Raw genomic sequence first — 16,697 nt, forward strand, 5'->3', positions numbered from 1 at the left:
GTCGTTTAGTACATAGCGTTGACTATATAAACACCCTACAATTTTCGCCATTCTCACTTATTTGTGCAAACCACGTGATAATAACTGTTACCAACAAAGTATGTAAAGCTTAACAGCGAGAAAAAGGCACGTGCCTTACAGTTCACGTGGCCCATCGATATAAGTGCAGACACCTCCGATAGTCCGATGAAAGCACCAAGTAACCTTAACAGAAGAAAACGACGTCAATTATTTTAACTTTCCTTTTGCAGAATAATACGCGGATGAAGCAGACGAACAATTTTATTTCTCAATTTTCGTCTTGTGTGTTGTTTTTTTCTGTTTTATCTGAGAAACAAAGTGCGGCCTGCAATTTAATGCATACGGACACGAAGTTTTGTTGTGTGTTTTTATTGCATTTTATTGTGCTGTAAGTTTAAACTTATTTATTTCACAACGAAACCAAAGTACCCGCAGGGAACCCACTTGCCCGGCTTGGTGACCACAAACCAAACTCACATGCGCCCTGGTCGTGGATCGAACCCGGGCACCCTAGGAGAGAAGCGAGTGCGCTAACCACTACGCTAACCGGACAACCGATATTGTTATTTGTTTTTGTTATATTTGTTATTGTTGCTAGTACTAGTAATTTTGTGTCGCTAAAAAATACTGAAGACCTTTCAAAAACATATATTTTCTTCATTCCATTAGCAAAAAGGTGGGTTCCACATATAACGTACACTTTCACAGCATTATCAGCATATCTTTATCTTTTTATGTTCAGCTGTAAGTTAACGTCCTAAATATTGACCTGTCTAGATGATTCGGATAATTTAGAACATTTTGGACGTACGTATTTAAAATACAGAACTGATCAGCCAGAAGGTCATAGACCTATGTAGCCCAGAAGCAACAGATAATTGACGACAAATGACGACATATAATAATAATAATAATAATAATAATAATAATAATAATAATAATAATAATAATATATGATAATAACATGATTATATTACAACTCAGATCAGTTTGAACAGAATAACTGATATATTAAGTATACACTGAGCTGACTACAGATGGGATATTCAAACTAATATTTAACAATCTGAAGGAAATGTTGAAACATCAAAACAAACAAATACACTTTTGTATTCACTGTTGTTGCAAAATAGTCTTCAACCGACTTCTGAAACAAAATGGAAAGAAAATCTGGATACAAGTGAAAATCTGGAATGGAAAACCATCTATGGTAACATTTACAAATCAACGATAAATACAACGTTGCGTAGCTTCAACTACAAATTCCTAATGAGAATATTACCGACGAAACAATTTTCTGTTTAAGCTCAAATTAGTCGACTGCAGTCTATGTAAATTTTGCAATTCAAATGTAGAATCAATTGAACATTTGTATTTGGAGTGTAAAAAAACACACAACAATTATGGAATAGATTAAACAACTTTATTGCATTGACGTCAATGAATGTAACAATTTACAAACATAAAGCGCTATTAGGCCTACTCAAGAAAAGGAAGTACAGTAATATCTGTAATTTTCTAATTATCTTAATGAAATTTTATATCAACTCAACAAAATGTAATGACAGACAATTGTCTTTCGATGCATTTTTGCATTATCTGAAATTAAGAATCAAAGTAGAAGAGCAAATAGCATTTAACAATGATACGTATGAAACCCACAGGAATAAATGGGATGTCCTCAATATTCTAAACGACTAATATACATAGAACGACACAGCTGGCCTAAACAACGCATATCACATCATGGTTTTTTATTCCTGAAATAAATAAAGTAATATGTGTGTGTGTGTGTGCGTGTGTGTGTGTGTGTGTGTGTGTGCGTGCGTGCGTGCGTGCGTGCGTGTGCGTGTGTGTGCGAGCGTGCGTTTGTATAAACGAACCTGCGAGCGTGCCTGCGTGTGTGTGTGTGATAGAAAATTTCCTATCCGACATAGTAATTTTTAAGTATATATATATTCTTGATATATTATGTAAATATGATATATGTTGAGAAAAAGAAGTATATACTAAGGACGCTCAGGGATATGCTGGCCGCGGTCAGCGTTACCGAATGACGTGAGGACACGCAGCTGCACAAATTCAAAAGTGCAGTATTTCTATGGTATGATATTATTTCTGTGTGCAGGGGATAAAATATAATTATAAAATTGCACTCCATAGTTTGCTGTCAAGTTTTTCATTTACATTTTATGTAGCCACGGTTTAACCGAACTAAAAGTTGATATGAACGCGGCATTTTAGCCCAAGGGTAAAGGAAACAACACCGTCTAGTAAGACTGAAGCCCAGTCACTCTGGTAAGCTCCCCTCAAATGTTTAGTTTATTCTGTTTATCCTACATACAGGGGGTGTACAACGTGTTTTGTGTTTTCCGAATTTTAAGTGAGGGAAATGTGAGGTGCGGAATAAAATGGCTGAGTTCGAAGAGATTTTGGTGTTGTGGGAGGATATTTTCACCTGGTAAGTAAGTTTTAGCACTTTTCTCACAAAATAAATACGCCTGTCCGGAGGCCACACGTGTAAGCTTCTCTCAGTTTTTTAACCTATGTTTCTAGAGGCATTCACCAAAAAGTTATTGAATGTAAAAGCTGAACGATTGCTTATTTACAAAGTGAAAATAGAAAATTGCGTGACTTGAAACTGTGTTTTTAGTCAAAGTGCACCATTCTTGTACCTTCTATGTATACAAAGTATAGACATAGAAAAATAACAACAACAAAAAACAACAACACACGAACGACATGGACACACATATAAAGCAAAAGGTTATTTACAATATACACAAACATATACATTGGCTCTGATATTTGACAGGAACAGACGCGAAATAGTCTGTTTATCATTGTGTTGTGGTTACAATAGCATATATTATCAATTTATTTCACTTGCAAAATTTGACACAACAATAAAGCACTGGATTCGACTTTCATCAGTGATGTCGAGATCGGTGATTCCCCTTAAAGGGACTGTAAACCAGATTGGCGATTTTCTGTAACGAATCTCAGGACAATTATTTAATAAAATGTTTTACTCTTTGATATCATAATTGTAAAAAAAACATACCAAAATGTAAAGAAAAAATCGAGTCGGAGACCGGGTTCGAACCGTGCTACGACGGCTTACTCCAAACGGTTGGAATATTTAAGCTATATACCTACCATGGTCATATCACGTGATAACATCGACTAGCCAATCACGCATAAGAAATGAATTTTACTAGGTAGATATACCTAGTAATATTTTTTAATGGAAAAATACGAAAAAATTGCGAAAAATAAATTATTTGTAAACTATGTGGTACTTCAGTTAGTAAGTTCCAATGGATTGTACACATCGATACCAAGTTTATGCCAGTTTTCGACAGTTTTTCCCCGCTGTTTTATCATACGGAGTACAGTCCCTTTAACATCTCAACAAGTTGATGGTTCAGATCAAATAAAATCAAGCGTCTAAATTTTTCTTCACCTAAGAGGTTTATAAGTTTGGACCATAGCCAGCATCGTTCATTTTCAAAATATGGACAAAATAACACCTTATGCAGAACAATTTCATGTGTTACTGCATCACAGTAGTGTAATGTTACATCGTTTATCAAATAGGATATGCAAAGGTATTTGTACAGGAAGTCTGCCCCATCTGAGCAATTTTTGAATTCAATTTTTGAAAATAAAAATATCAAGGCCCAATCTCTTGAATATGGGAAAAGACATGAAAAACCCGCAAAGGAAAGATATTTGGAGAAATATCCTTCACGGCATTTCCATGAAGTTGGATTCATTATAAATAATGAGTTTTCTTTTCTAGGAGCAACTCCTGATGGAAAGTTGTGCGACACAGGTATGTGTGGTATAGTGGAAATTAAATGTCCATTTTCCGCCAGAAATATGACAATATCACATGCTTGTGATGAAATACGAGACTTCTGCCTTGAAAAAGTAGATGAGAGTTGCCATTTAAAAACAAATCATCAGTATTATGCTCAAGTGCAAGGCCAGTTACTCATTACTGGTTGTGATTTTTGTGAGTTTATTGTCTACACACAACAAGACATGCACGTTGAGCGTATTAAACCTGACGTACCTTTTATGACTGTAATGTTGAATACATTGGCAGAATTTTACCAAAAGCATGCACTACCCTACATAAGTTCAAAACAGTAACACTGTATTCACTTACATGGACATTCAGTCTGTGTTTCTACTCCCGGTACAGTGACTGCATTATCCTTGACAAGCTTTTCTTGGTTTTGTCTGAAATAAATAGTTATAATGTTGATTTATTTATATGTAAATTTACTCAAAAATCTGTATAGTTTATGTGTAATAAATATGTTCTGTTCAATTCTATTGAGTGTTCTGTTCTTTGACAAGCAGAATGCTTGTATTAAAGTATATGTAACGATAATGCTTTTGTTTTTTATTGCATAAGGAACAGTGGCATTTTAAAAATGAGAAGAAGCCTACAAAATAATATAGTATATAGTCTAAGTTTTGCATTTGTAACCTACATAATACATGTTATTCAAGTCTTTAGCATACGCCATAACGATACATTAAACTTACACATACAGGCATGTGATATCTTGTAAATGCATACGCTTGAGCTTTGCATTTTGTGTATGGATGCTGTCAAAATTTTCCTTTTCAAGTGACCGCTTTGTAGGGAGTTTTCTTGCAGGTGTTGTTCTCGAGCCATCAGCTGACAATGGGTCAGGATACTCTTTAGATGGTCCATTTCCTCCATGAAAGTGCTTAAACATACATAATAATAAAATTAATACGTATGACAAGACTCCACAATGCCACTCAATAACATACTATACAATAAAACAGTAGTTTAAACAGGGCACATTCATAACCTTTGTGGTTTCAACTAGCATGGTCATAGAGGTCAATAATTAGAACACATGAAAGTAAACAATATAAACATTTGCGCGGAAGTCGGAATTATAATTGAAATTATTGTACTTTTGATCGTAATATTATAAAATCACATTTTAATATACTAACCTTCGAGCAGACAGCTTTGTGCTTGTTAATCCGTTTTACATTCAGTTGCTCGTGTGGCCGTCCACATGCTTTAATCCATCGTTTGCACTTCTCAAAATCTGATTTCGGGGTCGGAAATCTTATAAATCGTCCCCCATTTAGTCTGTCCGGATACCGTTCATCCGCATTACATGTTCCCCATGCGCATCGCTGAACCATTTTCACAAATAATTCTAAAAACTTCAATTATATGCGCGGTTGTTAAGTTATCGCTGCTTTGTTGTGTGGGCAAAGATGGCGGACGGTATGGTGTGAATAATTTGCAGCTTTTTCATTGGTCAAAAATCATTGGTTTGATTGACAGGTCGGATCGATGTATTGATATCGTGAGCTTGATATTGCGCTTTAAACACCTTTACATGTACATTGTGTTTATACGCGAAACTTGGACGGTTCGTACTATGAAATATTTGTACCCAGAAATTTTAAAATCATTTTTTCAATCATACCAAGATTTGTTTTGATATTTCATAGTAATTGGGCAATTTACTTTGGGCGTTCCCTAGCCTAAATAGCCACGGTAAACTTGACTGAAAGTTAATACTTATGCAGCATTTTAGATCCAGGGTAAAGGAAACAACACCGTCTAGTTATACTGAAGATAAGTTACTTTGGTCAGCTCCCCTCCATTTTTTAATTTGAGTTTCTTTTCTTATGTGGAAATATATTTGAAAAAAAAAATAAAAAAAAAATAGTGGAATGATACATCGTTTATCAAATAGGACATACAACGGTTTTGGGCCACGTAAGTAATGTTCTACGCTTGATTTAAGCTTGAAAACACCATTACATGTACGCCGAACTTGGACGGTTCGTACCATGGAAAATATGTACCTAGAAATTTGGGAATCATTGTTTCATGTTTCCATGAGTTGTATTGATATTTCGTAGCAATTGGGCAATTTACTTTGGACCTAGCCTGGGATATTTACCATGAACATTTCATCGATGGGTGAACTCTCATGCATTGTATTGATTGTGAACTCTAACTATCCATCTCTCTTTTATTTGTCTATTTGTTACCAAAACATGCAAAAAGTCATGTCTGGTAATTAAAGGGACTAGACACCAGATGACACAAATGCAAGCAAAAAAAGTAAAAAACGTAAAATTGATATCGCTGTGTATCGCATTGAATCTTAATTACTGATGTATCACGTCTCTTATGACATATTTTTCTCCCACCTCAGATAAGTAGATCCAATAATTTAACCATGCTAAATAATCTTACCTTGCCCACGGGCGAAGATAAAATGCCCGTATGGAACTTCTTTTAAACGGTTACCACATTATAATTAATTATTTCTCGCTTCAAATGTCACCATAACAGTTTTCACGCACCATTCAGGAAATAATGCTTCATTTACCTTAGAACTATTTAAAAAGACGGATTTGACTATTAACATTAACTGGATCACTGCCCGAGTATCCATGACAACCACGTGCTATCGTATATCCATACGCAATTATTTTCACTAAGCACAAAAGAGTTCCAGCAAAAATACATTTTTAATTAATTTTGTTTAACTGAGGTTGGAGAAAAAGCATCTATCATAGCCGCTCGTGTAAGATAGTTTCATCCCGACCCTCGCGCAGGGTGTTTTGCGGACACTCGGTAAACCGTGTTTCCGCAAAACACCCTACGCTCGGGTCGGAATGAACCTATCTTACACTCTCGGCCATGGAAGATACTTATAATCTTTCGTGGTTTTTGCATTTTCTTTTCGAATTCGAGTCTGTCTACCACGTAAATACCAGTTACTTTAAATATAACGTCGGTAATATGTATATGTACGAATCACGTGACTTTCACATGCTAATTAAACTGGGAAACCATTACGCGATATTTTTTTAAACGGGTCAACTCATCAAATATACTTTTAATTATGTAAATTGATGTATAACACCAGATCGCATTGGTAATTCTAGTCTCGTTTTGAGGAAATACTGTATTGCAGATTTTGGAACCATCTGGTGTCTAGTTCCTTTAATTTGTCAGAAAAGGCTTATGTAGTTCATATAGAAAACGCATTTCAAGTATATTAGGTATTTTGTTCAATAATTTTTACACTGTAGGCATCAGATCGCCGCCCTATCCTCAGCTTAATGATAGCAACTGGTAACAGTAACAGTGCTGATGATGACAAAATATTTGCGTATGCAAGTCTGTTGTTGATTTTAAGAGTTTATACAAGTCTGCCTGTGACTATTATCTGTATTATGGCTAGACACATGGTGTGTCCCATCAAGTGCCTTCTGTTTATTTTTTTATTGAGCAGTAGTCCCTATTTATCTTGATATCGCTGGCCATGGTTATAATAAAATCAAGAAAAAAACATTTGGTAAAGGTGTTAATCTTTAAACATTGTACTTCTATAAAGTTGACATACCGATTAAAATCTATTACATAAGAGATAGAAAAGGAAAGGATATGAAAGGAATGAAAAAAACTTAAACAAAAGAGAGAAATAAAAATATGTCGCATTCGCGTTGAAACAGCAATAGGTAAGAGCATGACCAATTTAGCTTTATTTGTAGTCATCATTATTATAATGATAACCCTGAAAAAGTACAACAACATTCACCCTTCCCTATGTGTGATTTAAAGGAAATACCCAACGAGTTGTTAAGGTTATATTGCCTGTTTCAGTCTTCCGTGAATTATCATAGACATGCAAACGTTGCTGTCATTTACCCCTTCCTTTTTGGGAGAACAATAGGAGCGGTCGCATTTCCTGAAAAAAAATGCGGTAAATTCGTAGAAACAATGGCTCTAAGTATAAACATTGTTTGAAAAGAAAATGTTAATACCTAAGTTTGTGCAATTAAAAAGTAGTTGAAGATGATCTCCACTTCACTACGTATACCCTCGTATATTTCAATGCACCACAGGCCTTTCCTTTTCATCAATAATTCAAGAGTTCTTTGCCAGCCAATGTGAAAAACGTGTTCGTTTACCTTGTAGCTTCATGTTAACATACCATACAGTTCATCCAAATTTTCTTGATGCGTAGTTTGAATCACAGATTTAATCTTAAAAATGCACTCTTATGACCAAATAAAATTAATCATAATTAATAATTTGTTTTAATATTCCAGAAAGGATGACTAAATGTCGAACGCAATGGTTCTTATTTATAAGGATACCGAGTTTGATTTGAAAGAAATGAGCCTAAACCACGGTATTTCTACCTAATGAGACTATTGTAGACCACAGTAAATCTTTTAGCATTCACCAATCATTTAATATTTTTGCGCTTTCTGCTATTTAGTACACGGATACAATCTTGTTATCAGTAAAAAATATTTTTCATAAATGTTGTTAAAGGTTTGTCAGTCAAAATTGATGTTTGCTATACATGTACATGTATTGATTTTGAATAAGAGTGTCACTTTAAGTAGCTTACTTCAACAAGCTTAAAACAATTCTGAATCTTGATTAGTTTTTTTTAAAGCTATTAATAGATAATTTCCTTTTAAAGTTCAAACCCCCTTAAAAAGTAAATATTATATTTTAATCATAATCTATAATCATGCAAAAATAATGAGCTCAGCTTTATCATGTTGTAAGTGATTTAATACGTGTTTAAACACCTAAATCGACGTGATAAAGGTCACCAGTAAAGTGTCCTATCATAATATCCCCTATATACAAAATATGAAATAAAATACAGATCTTAATCATATGGAAATGATCAAATAGGGTGAGGACATTTAAATTTGTAATTCGTTTCATTCATATGACTCTCAAGTATTATTATCACCTTTTTTGTTTGCCATCTACTTCAGAGCAGAATAAAACTATCACAAATACTTTATAATACTACGGAGACTATTACGTGATACAAATACACATTCACAATTTTTTATGGGCACATTTTAAAGCGAGTACAATATTCGAACAATTTAATGTTTATATTATTTCTCAGTAATAACTATTAGATCCTTTTTTGTAGATCACGTTGCATGACTACATGTTTCTCCATGCCGCTTTTCTGACAAGTTCTGAATCGATTTAGGTTATAAGTATCTTCCATGTATTTTTTGCTGGAACTCTTTTCTGCTTAGTGAATATAATTGCGTATGGATATGCGATAATTCGAGGTTCTCATGGATATGCGCGCAGTGATTTCGATTATGTGAATAGTTAAAATTTGACTTCAAATAGTTCTTAGGAGAGTGAAGCATTATTTCTTGAAAGGTGCGTGAAAACTGTTTTATGGTGACATTTGAAGCGAGAATAATTATTTTGGCGTTCTAAATATTGCCACAAGACAAGGTTTCCATGAAGCTACAAACGACAGTCTTTAACAAGTGAAGTAGTTACAATGTGACGGCCATAAAAAGGAGTTCATACGGGCATTTTATCTTCGCCCGTGGGCAAGATAAGAATTTCTAGCATGGTTAAATTATTGGATCTACTTATCTGAGGTGGGAGAAAAATATTTATCTTTTTGTAATGAATTTCTATCGATGTTGATTCATAATTTTCCCTCGCATTATAAACCCCTTGACCTATGATTCAGATGTTAACTCATTTGCAAACTGTTATATACTTGTTGTTCATCTGTCTCTGGTCGAGTTGTGATGGTCATTTCTTCCTGAAAATAAAATCAACATTGATATTATTATTTTGATTTTTTTACAGCTACTTAATTCATAGTGACTAATTATATTTGATAACACTCGCGATAGTTGTTAACATCCATGAATTCAGATGTAAACTCATTTGCAAACGGTTATATACATGCCGTACATTATTTAAAGTCCCACCCTTATTCAAAATCAATACATACATGTATAACAAACATCGCCATTGACTGATAAACCTTTCTTCCTAAATAATGCATTTATGGAAAATATTAATTACTGATAACAAGATTGTAACCGTGTATTTAATAGCAGAAAGCGCAAAACTATTAAATGATTGGTGAATCGTTGTTAAAAGTCTTTATTTTAAGCAAAATATGGCCTTCCGGCGTAGCATATATGACGTTATGTATCACGTGGTATACACACACTATATCGTGACATGTGTCATGTGTGTACATTACGTCATAAATGCTACTTCGAAGGGTAACATTTTGCTTAACATAAAGACTTAAATCAAGGATAACTTTTCTTTTATTTCACCATTTTAAATAAAACAAAGGGCAGTCTATGCCGCTTTAATAGCCCCGCCTTCTAGTTATAACAGAAGTTTGATAAGATGATTATTTTCAAACACTTCGACAAAATCTGTTTCCCAAATAATGTTTTGACAGTGCTCCGTCAGACGGTCGTATTGTGAAAAGGTTTGTCGAAGTGATTTAAGAAACTAAACTCTCAAACAAACTCTGGTAAAAGACCGAAGGCTTTGCTCCGTAAGCGACGTAGACTTCGCTATGTTTAATTTAAAATGGTGAAGAAATATTAAAGTTGTCTTTGTTTAAAGTCATGATCCGAAACCATATGTTGCCTTCCGACGTAGCATTTATGACGCAATTTATCACGTGGTATACACACACTGGTAACAATAATTGCATATAAAGTTGTGAACAATTAAACGGTTTGTATGCTGTATTATAACTATGAATTATGCATGATAATCTTGTTACAAGCATGATTGTTTTATTACAATACCATTTATTACGAATGCGCTAGATGTACTGTTCTATAACTAAATTTCTATGCATTATTTACATGCACGTAGATGCCTATATGCGATCACGCTGCTGAATACACATGATTCTGACAAAAACAACAACATCAATTGAGCCAAAGTAAGGCACCAGTTAATTGTAGCCACGCCCCCCGGGTCCGTGGGTATACCGGGGATAGCCGCGGAAAAAGGCCATGTTTTTACTTTCCAGGTGGCCCCGCAGGGCCGGGTGACCGCGGTGGTTTTGTCATAGCGCCAAATTTAGCGGAGATTGGGCCTTATATAGAGTCTCTGGGGTGCGGGTGCATTTGGCCGGGGTTTAACCATCAGTTCGTTCCCGCAGGGCAGGGATTTTACCCGGGGTTGGCTGGACCGAAAGTCAAAGTCCCGGCTATTCCCCGGACCTGGGGTGGGGGGGGGCGTGGTTACAATTGACTGGTGCTTAACAGTATTCGTACTTGACTATAAATGATGTTACAGACATAAGGACATTGAGCATTTCACAATACAGTTTAATGGAAAAAATATTAGATTTTTTGGACAATCTGATTGTTATCAACATAATCGGGGCCTATTTGTTTGCTATTTTAAAGGTAAAAATCTGCTGAGTCAAGGATTTATTTGTTGATTTAATATCCTTAAACTGTCTATTTTCAAGTTCTAAATAAAGCACCTCAGAACGCCCAGAATACACCAGATTGCACCAATGAGGGGGGCTAGCTACGCCCCTGATTTATCAATTAAGTGTTCTTGTATCTTTTAAAAAGTGTTAATGAATATGACCCTTGGCTTATTAAGTTTGTGACAACGAATATAACTACACTCTTCCCTAACAGGTACCATTTTCCATTTGTATGTTTGTCATTACTATAACCGATGTTAACTTTCAGGTAGTAGACTAATGAGAAATATTCAACAGGCCTTTTTAACCTGTTTTTTTTCTTTACAAATACACTGTCAGACCAAAAGAGTATGGGCTTAAAACACATATACATCTCTCAAATATGTTGCGTTTAGTTCCAAGCTTTAAATGGTATTATCACATTTTTAATGTTAATCTGCAGGAAAGCATATGCTACAATCAAACAAAAGCGAGCTTTAACGACTGTACTTCAGATAAGAGACGGATATTAATGAATATTTGATGGCAGAATGTGGGTTTACTTTCAGATAGTGGGTAGACTGACGTTTACAGCTCCTACTTGGCTATTTTATTTTGTTTTATATCTTCATATGGAATGTAAGTGGATGTCAACTATACACAGTTTGAGATTATGTTTGTGGATGCACCATACACAGTTATATTAAATATATGTCTTCTATTAAATTCAACTTTTAATATTTGTGAGGAACCATACACCGCTGAACATGAAATTCGCCATATGGCGTTCAGACAATGCGAAAAATTATAAAGGTAATAATACATTTTTCTTTTTCTAGAACACCTTTCACAGACTAAAGGACAATACTCAATGCGCAAGGGTTGAGTTTCGCCTATTGAACTGCCGCGCAACCTGAAATATAATGATAATAATGCATCATTGGTTAAAACTCTTTCAGTGGCGTAGCTACATATAGGCCTTGTAGGGCTGGGCCTACAACTTTGTTTTGAAAAATGCCAAAATTTAAACAACCCAAAAATACAAGGAAAACCTATAGCTACTGAAACACTTTGAACAACTCAAAAGTGTTTTATATTTTAGCCAAAGCAAGTTTGGTGTTTATTTAAACTCGTGCATGGTATTTTGCTTGGTTTTATTGTAATCATTGCAAGTATAATTGAGTGTGTTTAACGTACATATAAAAGTTCTCAATCTTATATAGAATCATTCGGCCTACAATTCTTTTAGGCCTTGGCTACGCCCCTGTCTTCTATTTTTTAATTCCCACGTTATATCGGAATGTATATATTGATTAACAAAATTGGTCATACCTGCCAAATCGAGGTACCTGCAACAATTATGCCGACGGCCCTTTTCCGCTCTTCAATGGTCATTCTAGCTATTTCTTCCTGTTTTTGTTATTGAAATTTCAACATTTATTGCGTTAAAATAAAATCCATAATCCTGGTGATTGTCGTGCCGAAAAATCAGAAAACGCAGCATGGTCAAGCTCGGCAGTAGAGTGCTATCTTTTTTATTTTATAAAAATCGATAGAGTCAAAGGCATAACGTTGTAGTTTATATTTTCAAGTCGATACATACAGTAGTTTTCATAAAAACATCAACATGAAATGGTCAATTACGATTTTGTACATTGTATGCGTATGGTCCCTTTAATGCGTATGGTCCCGATAATGCGTTTGCATTTTAAATTGACACTCTTATTCAAAATCAATACATACACATGTATAACAAACATCAATTTTGAATGATATGCCTTGCTCTACTTACTAAATAATCCATCGATGGAAATTATTAAATACTAAGGCCACACCAAATTTATATTTCCTTCCGCGGATTTACCGCTCCTATTTTATTGAAAATGTAAAAAAATATTTTTATTTTTTTGTGCGCCCACACTTCCATTTTGATCGCCAAGCAGATTTTTTTCAGGTAATAATTTATTAAAAGGCTAAAAATAATCAAGTATAATTTTTCTACGCTAGTGTTCGTGTTTTTGTAAAGGGAAAATACCGATGCGTAGTGTTTTTATACTGTATATCTATCGGTTTAGCATGGGTTTAAATAAATTCAATCAAAATGGCTGCTTTCGGTATAAACAATGCGGCTCGAAGTTTGAAAATTAAATATTATTTTTGACAATAAATATGTTTTGAGCATGCTTGAAGTCATTGTTGATCGTCTCATGCACTAAAGGATCATTATTTAAAGCAATCATTATGCAATAAAGCATGTGTATCTGAGACTGGTAGCGATTATATTGCGTAATTAGTGACTCGTTTTGAATGGAAATCGGAATGATCAACTTAGTACTATTTTATTCAAGTCATAAAACAAGGGACCAAAATTTTACCTCGTTACGACGATGCTGAAGATGACAGTTCAACTTAACTGGAACATGAGTCATTGTTTGGTCCAAATTGATGTATCAAGTTCATTTTTGATCAAATTCTGACAAAACAACAGTTTTGAACAAATATCTTTTCACAAATAACGATATAAACAATGGTCTGGATATACCTCAACATAAGTAAGCCTAAGTTTATCACCTTATATTTTGTTTTTATTTGCAGCATAATCCGGGATTGTAATGCACTTGTCAATTGTAACCACTGCCACGCCCACCCCTCGCCCTTGTTCCAGGGGTATACCGGGGACAGCAGAGACAATGGGCTGTGTTTTTACCTTTCAGGTGGCCCCGCAATGCCTAGTGAATGTGGTGTTGTCTTCATATTGAAAATAGTCGGGAATGGGCCTCACATAGGTATTCGGGGTTGCGGGGCCATTTGGCAGGGATTTTACCAGCAGTGTGTCCATACAGGTCGGGTATTTTACCCGGGTTTTGAGAGACCGGAAGTCAAAGTCCCCGCTATTCCGGACTTAGGGAGTGGGGGGCATATACAATTGGCTGGTGCATAAAAACATCTAAATAACAAAAATAAAGTACTCTGAAAAATACCCTTGTTCTTTTTGTTTTAATAAGCACATGTCATTGCATTTCCTGTGATAATAAAAACTAAATTTAGTCTATGTTATATGGAGTCTGATGTTCGATGATGCCTGTGTAAGTGATCATTTTTTACAAATCCAAAATCAATCCTAAGTTATGTCTAAATACAGTTGCATACGGTGTTAAACTGATTCAGGTAGATTTATTTAAGTTGTTTCAAACTTTTTACTAAAAGCAGGGTTATTTATTATTATGAGTGATCGTCATATTAAAGTACGTTTTTACTATATAAGAAATAAGATTTATTCATATAATGTTTGTACTAAACACGGATGAATAAATAGTATGTATTCCGACATTTTCCCAATGTCCATTAGAGGTTCAGTTCAAGATGGCATTAAAATGGGTTTAAGGGCAATTATTTTGAACAATCTTTCTTATTTATATTGAATTTAAGGAAAAATATATTTTTCGCTCTTCGCTCACTTCGGTTTTTATGATATTTGTTCAAAACTGTTGTTTTGTCAGAATTTGATCAAAAATGAGCTTGATACATCAATTTGGACCAAACAATGACTCATGTTCCAGTTAAGTTGACCTGTCCGATTTCCATTCAAAACGAGTCACTAATTACGCAATATAATCGCTACCAGTTTTTAGATACACATGCTTTATTGCATAATGATTGCTTTAAATAATGATCCTTTAGTGCATGAGACGATCAACAATGACTTCAAGCATGCTCAAAACATATTTATTGTCAAAAATAAGATTTAATTTCCAAACTTCGAGCCACATTGTTTATACCGAAAGCCGCCATTTTGATTAAATTTATTGAAACCCATGCTAAACCGATCGATATACAGTATAAAAACACTACGCATCGGTAATTTCCCTTTACAGAAACACGAAAACTAGCGTAGAAAAATTATACTTGATTATTTTTAGCCTTTAATAAATTATTACCTGAAAAAATCGATCGATCAAAATGGAGGTGCGGGCGCACAAAAAAAAAAATTTTTTTTTTTTACATTTTCAAAAAAATAGGAGCGGTAAATCCGCGGAACGAAATATCAATTTGGTGTGGTCTAAGGTAAATATACCATGTTTTCCGCACCTTTCTTCCTAATTAAATTAGATATCCCTCACAAACACCATTGTTGTCGATATTTACTTATCCTGTTCGGTATATCAAAACATTTGTATTAATTGTGGTAGATTTTATTTGGTAGGAACAGAGCATCTTTACATATGTTCTCCCGCTAACAGAATGCGACACCTACGTGCCCAGTGACCAGAAACAAAATTCTGATTCGGAACGGCCTGTTTGCTGGTCGGAGTACCCGATGTCGTGGCTGACAAAGTGAAAATATTCAATACCTTCTAGATGTCTGTTTTTGCTCACACAGATGTAAATTTGCCAATTGCCATACAAGAAAAAGATTTTCATGCAAACAGTGCTTGTATTTTATACGAGGAGAGAGAAGGAGACTACAAAAGAAGGATACTTTTCATATTCTCAGTGTTTTCAAAATACAAATACTGGTGATAATTATTTAATAATGTAAGATGAAGGTGCCTTTCCTTACGTTTATATTTCAAAACTGTCAAACATAATAAACTTAAAAAAGACAGACTGTGTTTTGAGTAGATGCTATAATATTTTTTTATAACTCCTGAAAATGCTGCAGATACTAGTGATATTACGTAACATTTTAACGATATACAGGATACCATAAATATATTGTTATTCGTATAGCATATGGACTTTATGGACTATAATTCAATCGGAACACCTCAGTAATTTTCCATATTGTTATTCGTATAGCATATGGACTTTATGGAATATAATTCAATCGGAACACCCCAGTAATTTTCCATATTGTTATTCGTATAGCATATGGACTATATGGACTATAATTCAATCGGAACACCTCAGTAATTTTCCATATAATTGTTATTCGTATAGCATATGGACTTTATGGACTATAATTCAATCGGAACACCTCAGTAATTTTCCATCGAAAACAACATCGGATGCATATGGACAGTTTACAATGTTAGAAATCTAACATTTAGTTACGCTCCTTGTAAATCGCGTAGTAATTTCAATTTAGCTGTTAAACTTTATGACTTGACTCTTTAGAATCTGGATTATTTATGCAATAATACACTTAACCGGCAATCACATTAAACTCAGTAATTTCAAATGCACCTTAAAACTATCTTTTATTAAAACGTCATTTTATGTTTTATGCACCAGTCAATTGTCTCAGGTCCGTGGGTATACCGGGGATAGCCGGGGAAATGGGCCGTGTTTTTACCTTTCAGGTGGCCCCGTAGTGCCGGGTGAATGCGGTGGTTTTGTATTCGCACACAATATAGCAAGGAATGGGCCTACCCTAAGATCCCT

At 34.6% G+C, this 16,697-nt stretch overlaps 1 protein-coding gene across 1 annotated transcript; it reads right to left on the reverse strand.

Moving 5' to 3' along the window:
* Positions 1-1,036: 1,036 nt before the first annotated feature.
* On the reverse strand, positions 1,037-5,287 carry LOC128205353 (uncharacterized). The gene is made up of 4 exons (XM_052906927.1): positions 5,032-5,287; positions 4,591-4,772; positions 4,199-4,272; positions 1,037-1,168 (listed from the first exon to the last, which is right to left on the reverse strand). Coding segments are annotated over exons 1-4 (456 nt in total). The 5' UTR covers positions 5,230-5,287; the 3' UTR covers positions 1,037-1,166.
* Between the last annotated feature and the right edge of the window lie 11,410 nt (positions 5,288-16,697).

This window comes from Mya arenaria, chromosome 10 (genome assembly GCF_026914265.1).
Source record: "Mya arenaria isolate MELC-2E11 chromosome 10, ASM2691426v1".
Taxonomy (NCBI): domain Eukaryota; kingdom Metazoa; phylum Mollusca; class Bivalvia; order Myida; family Myidae; genus Mya; species Mya arenaria.

Coding starts and splice junctions, on each gene's coding strand:
- LOC128205353 (XM_052906927.1), bottom strand. CDS start 5,229: ATGGTTCAGCGATGCGCATGGGGAACATGTAATGCGGATGAACGGTAT. Junction 4,773..5,031: donor ACAAAGCTGTCTGCTCGAAG/GTTAGTATATTA, acceptor TGTATGTTTAAG/CACTTTCATGGAGGAAATGG. Junction 4,273..4,590: donor TTACAAGATATCACATGCCT/GTATGTGTAAGT, acceptor TATTTATTTCAG/ACAAAACCAAGAAAAGCTTG.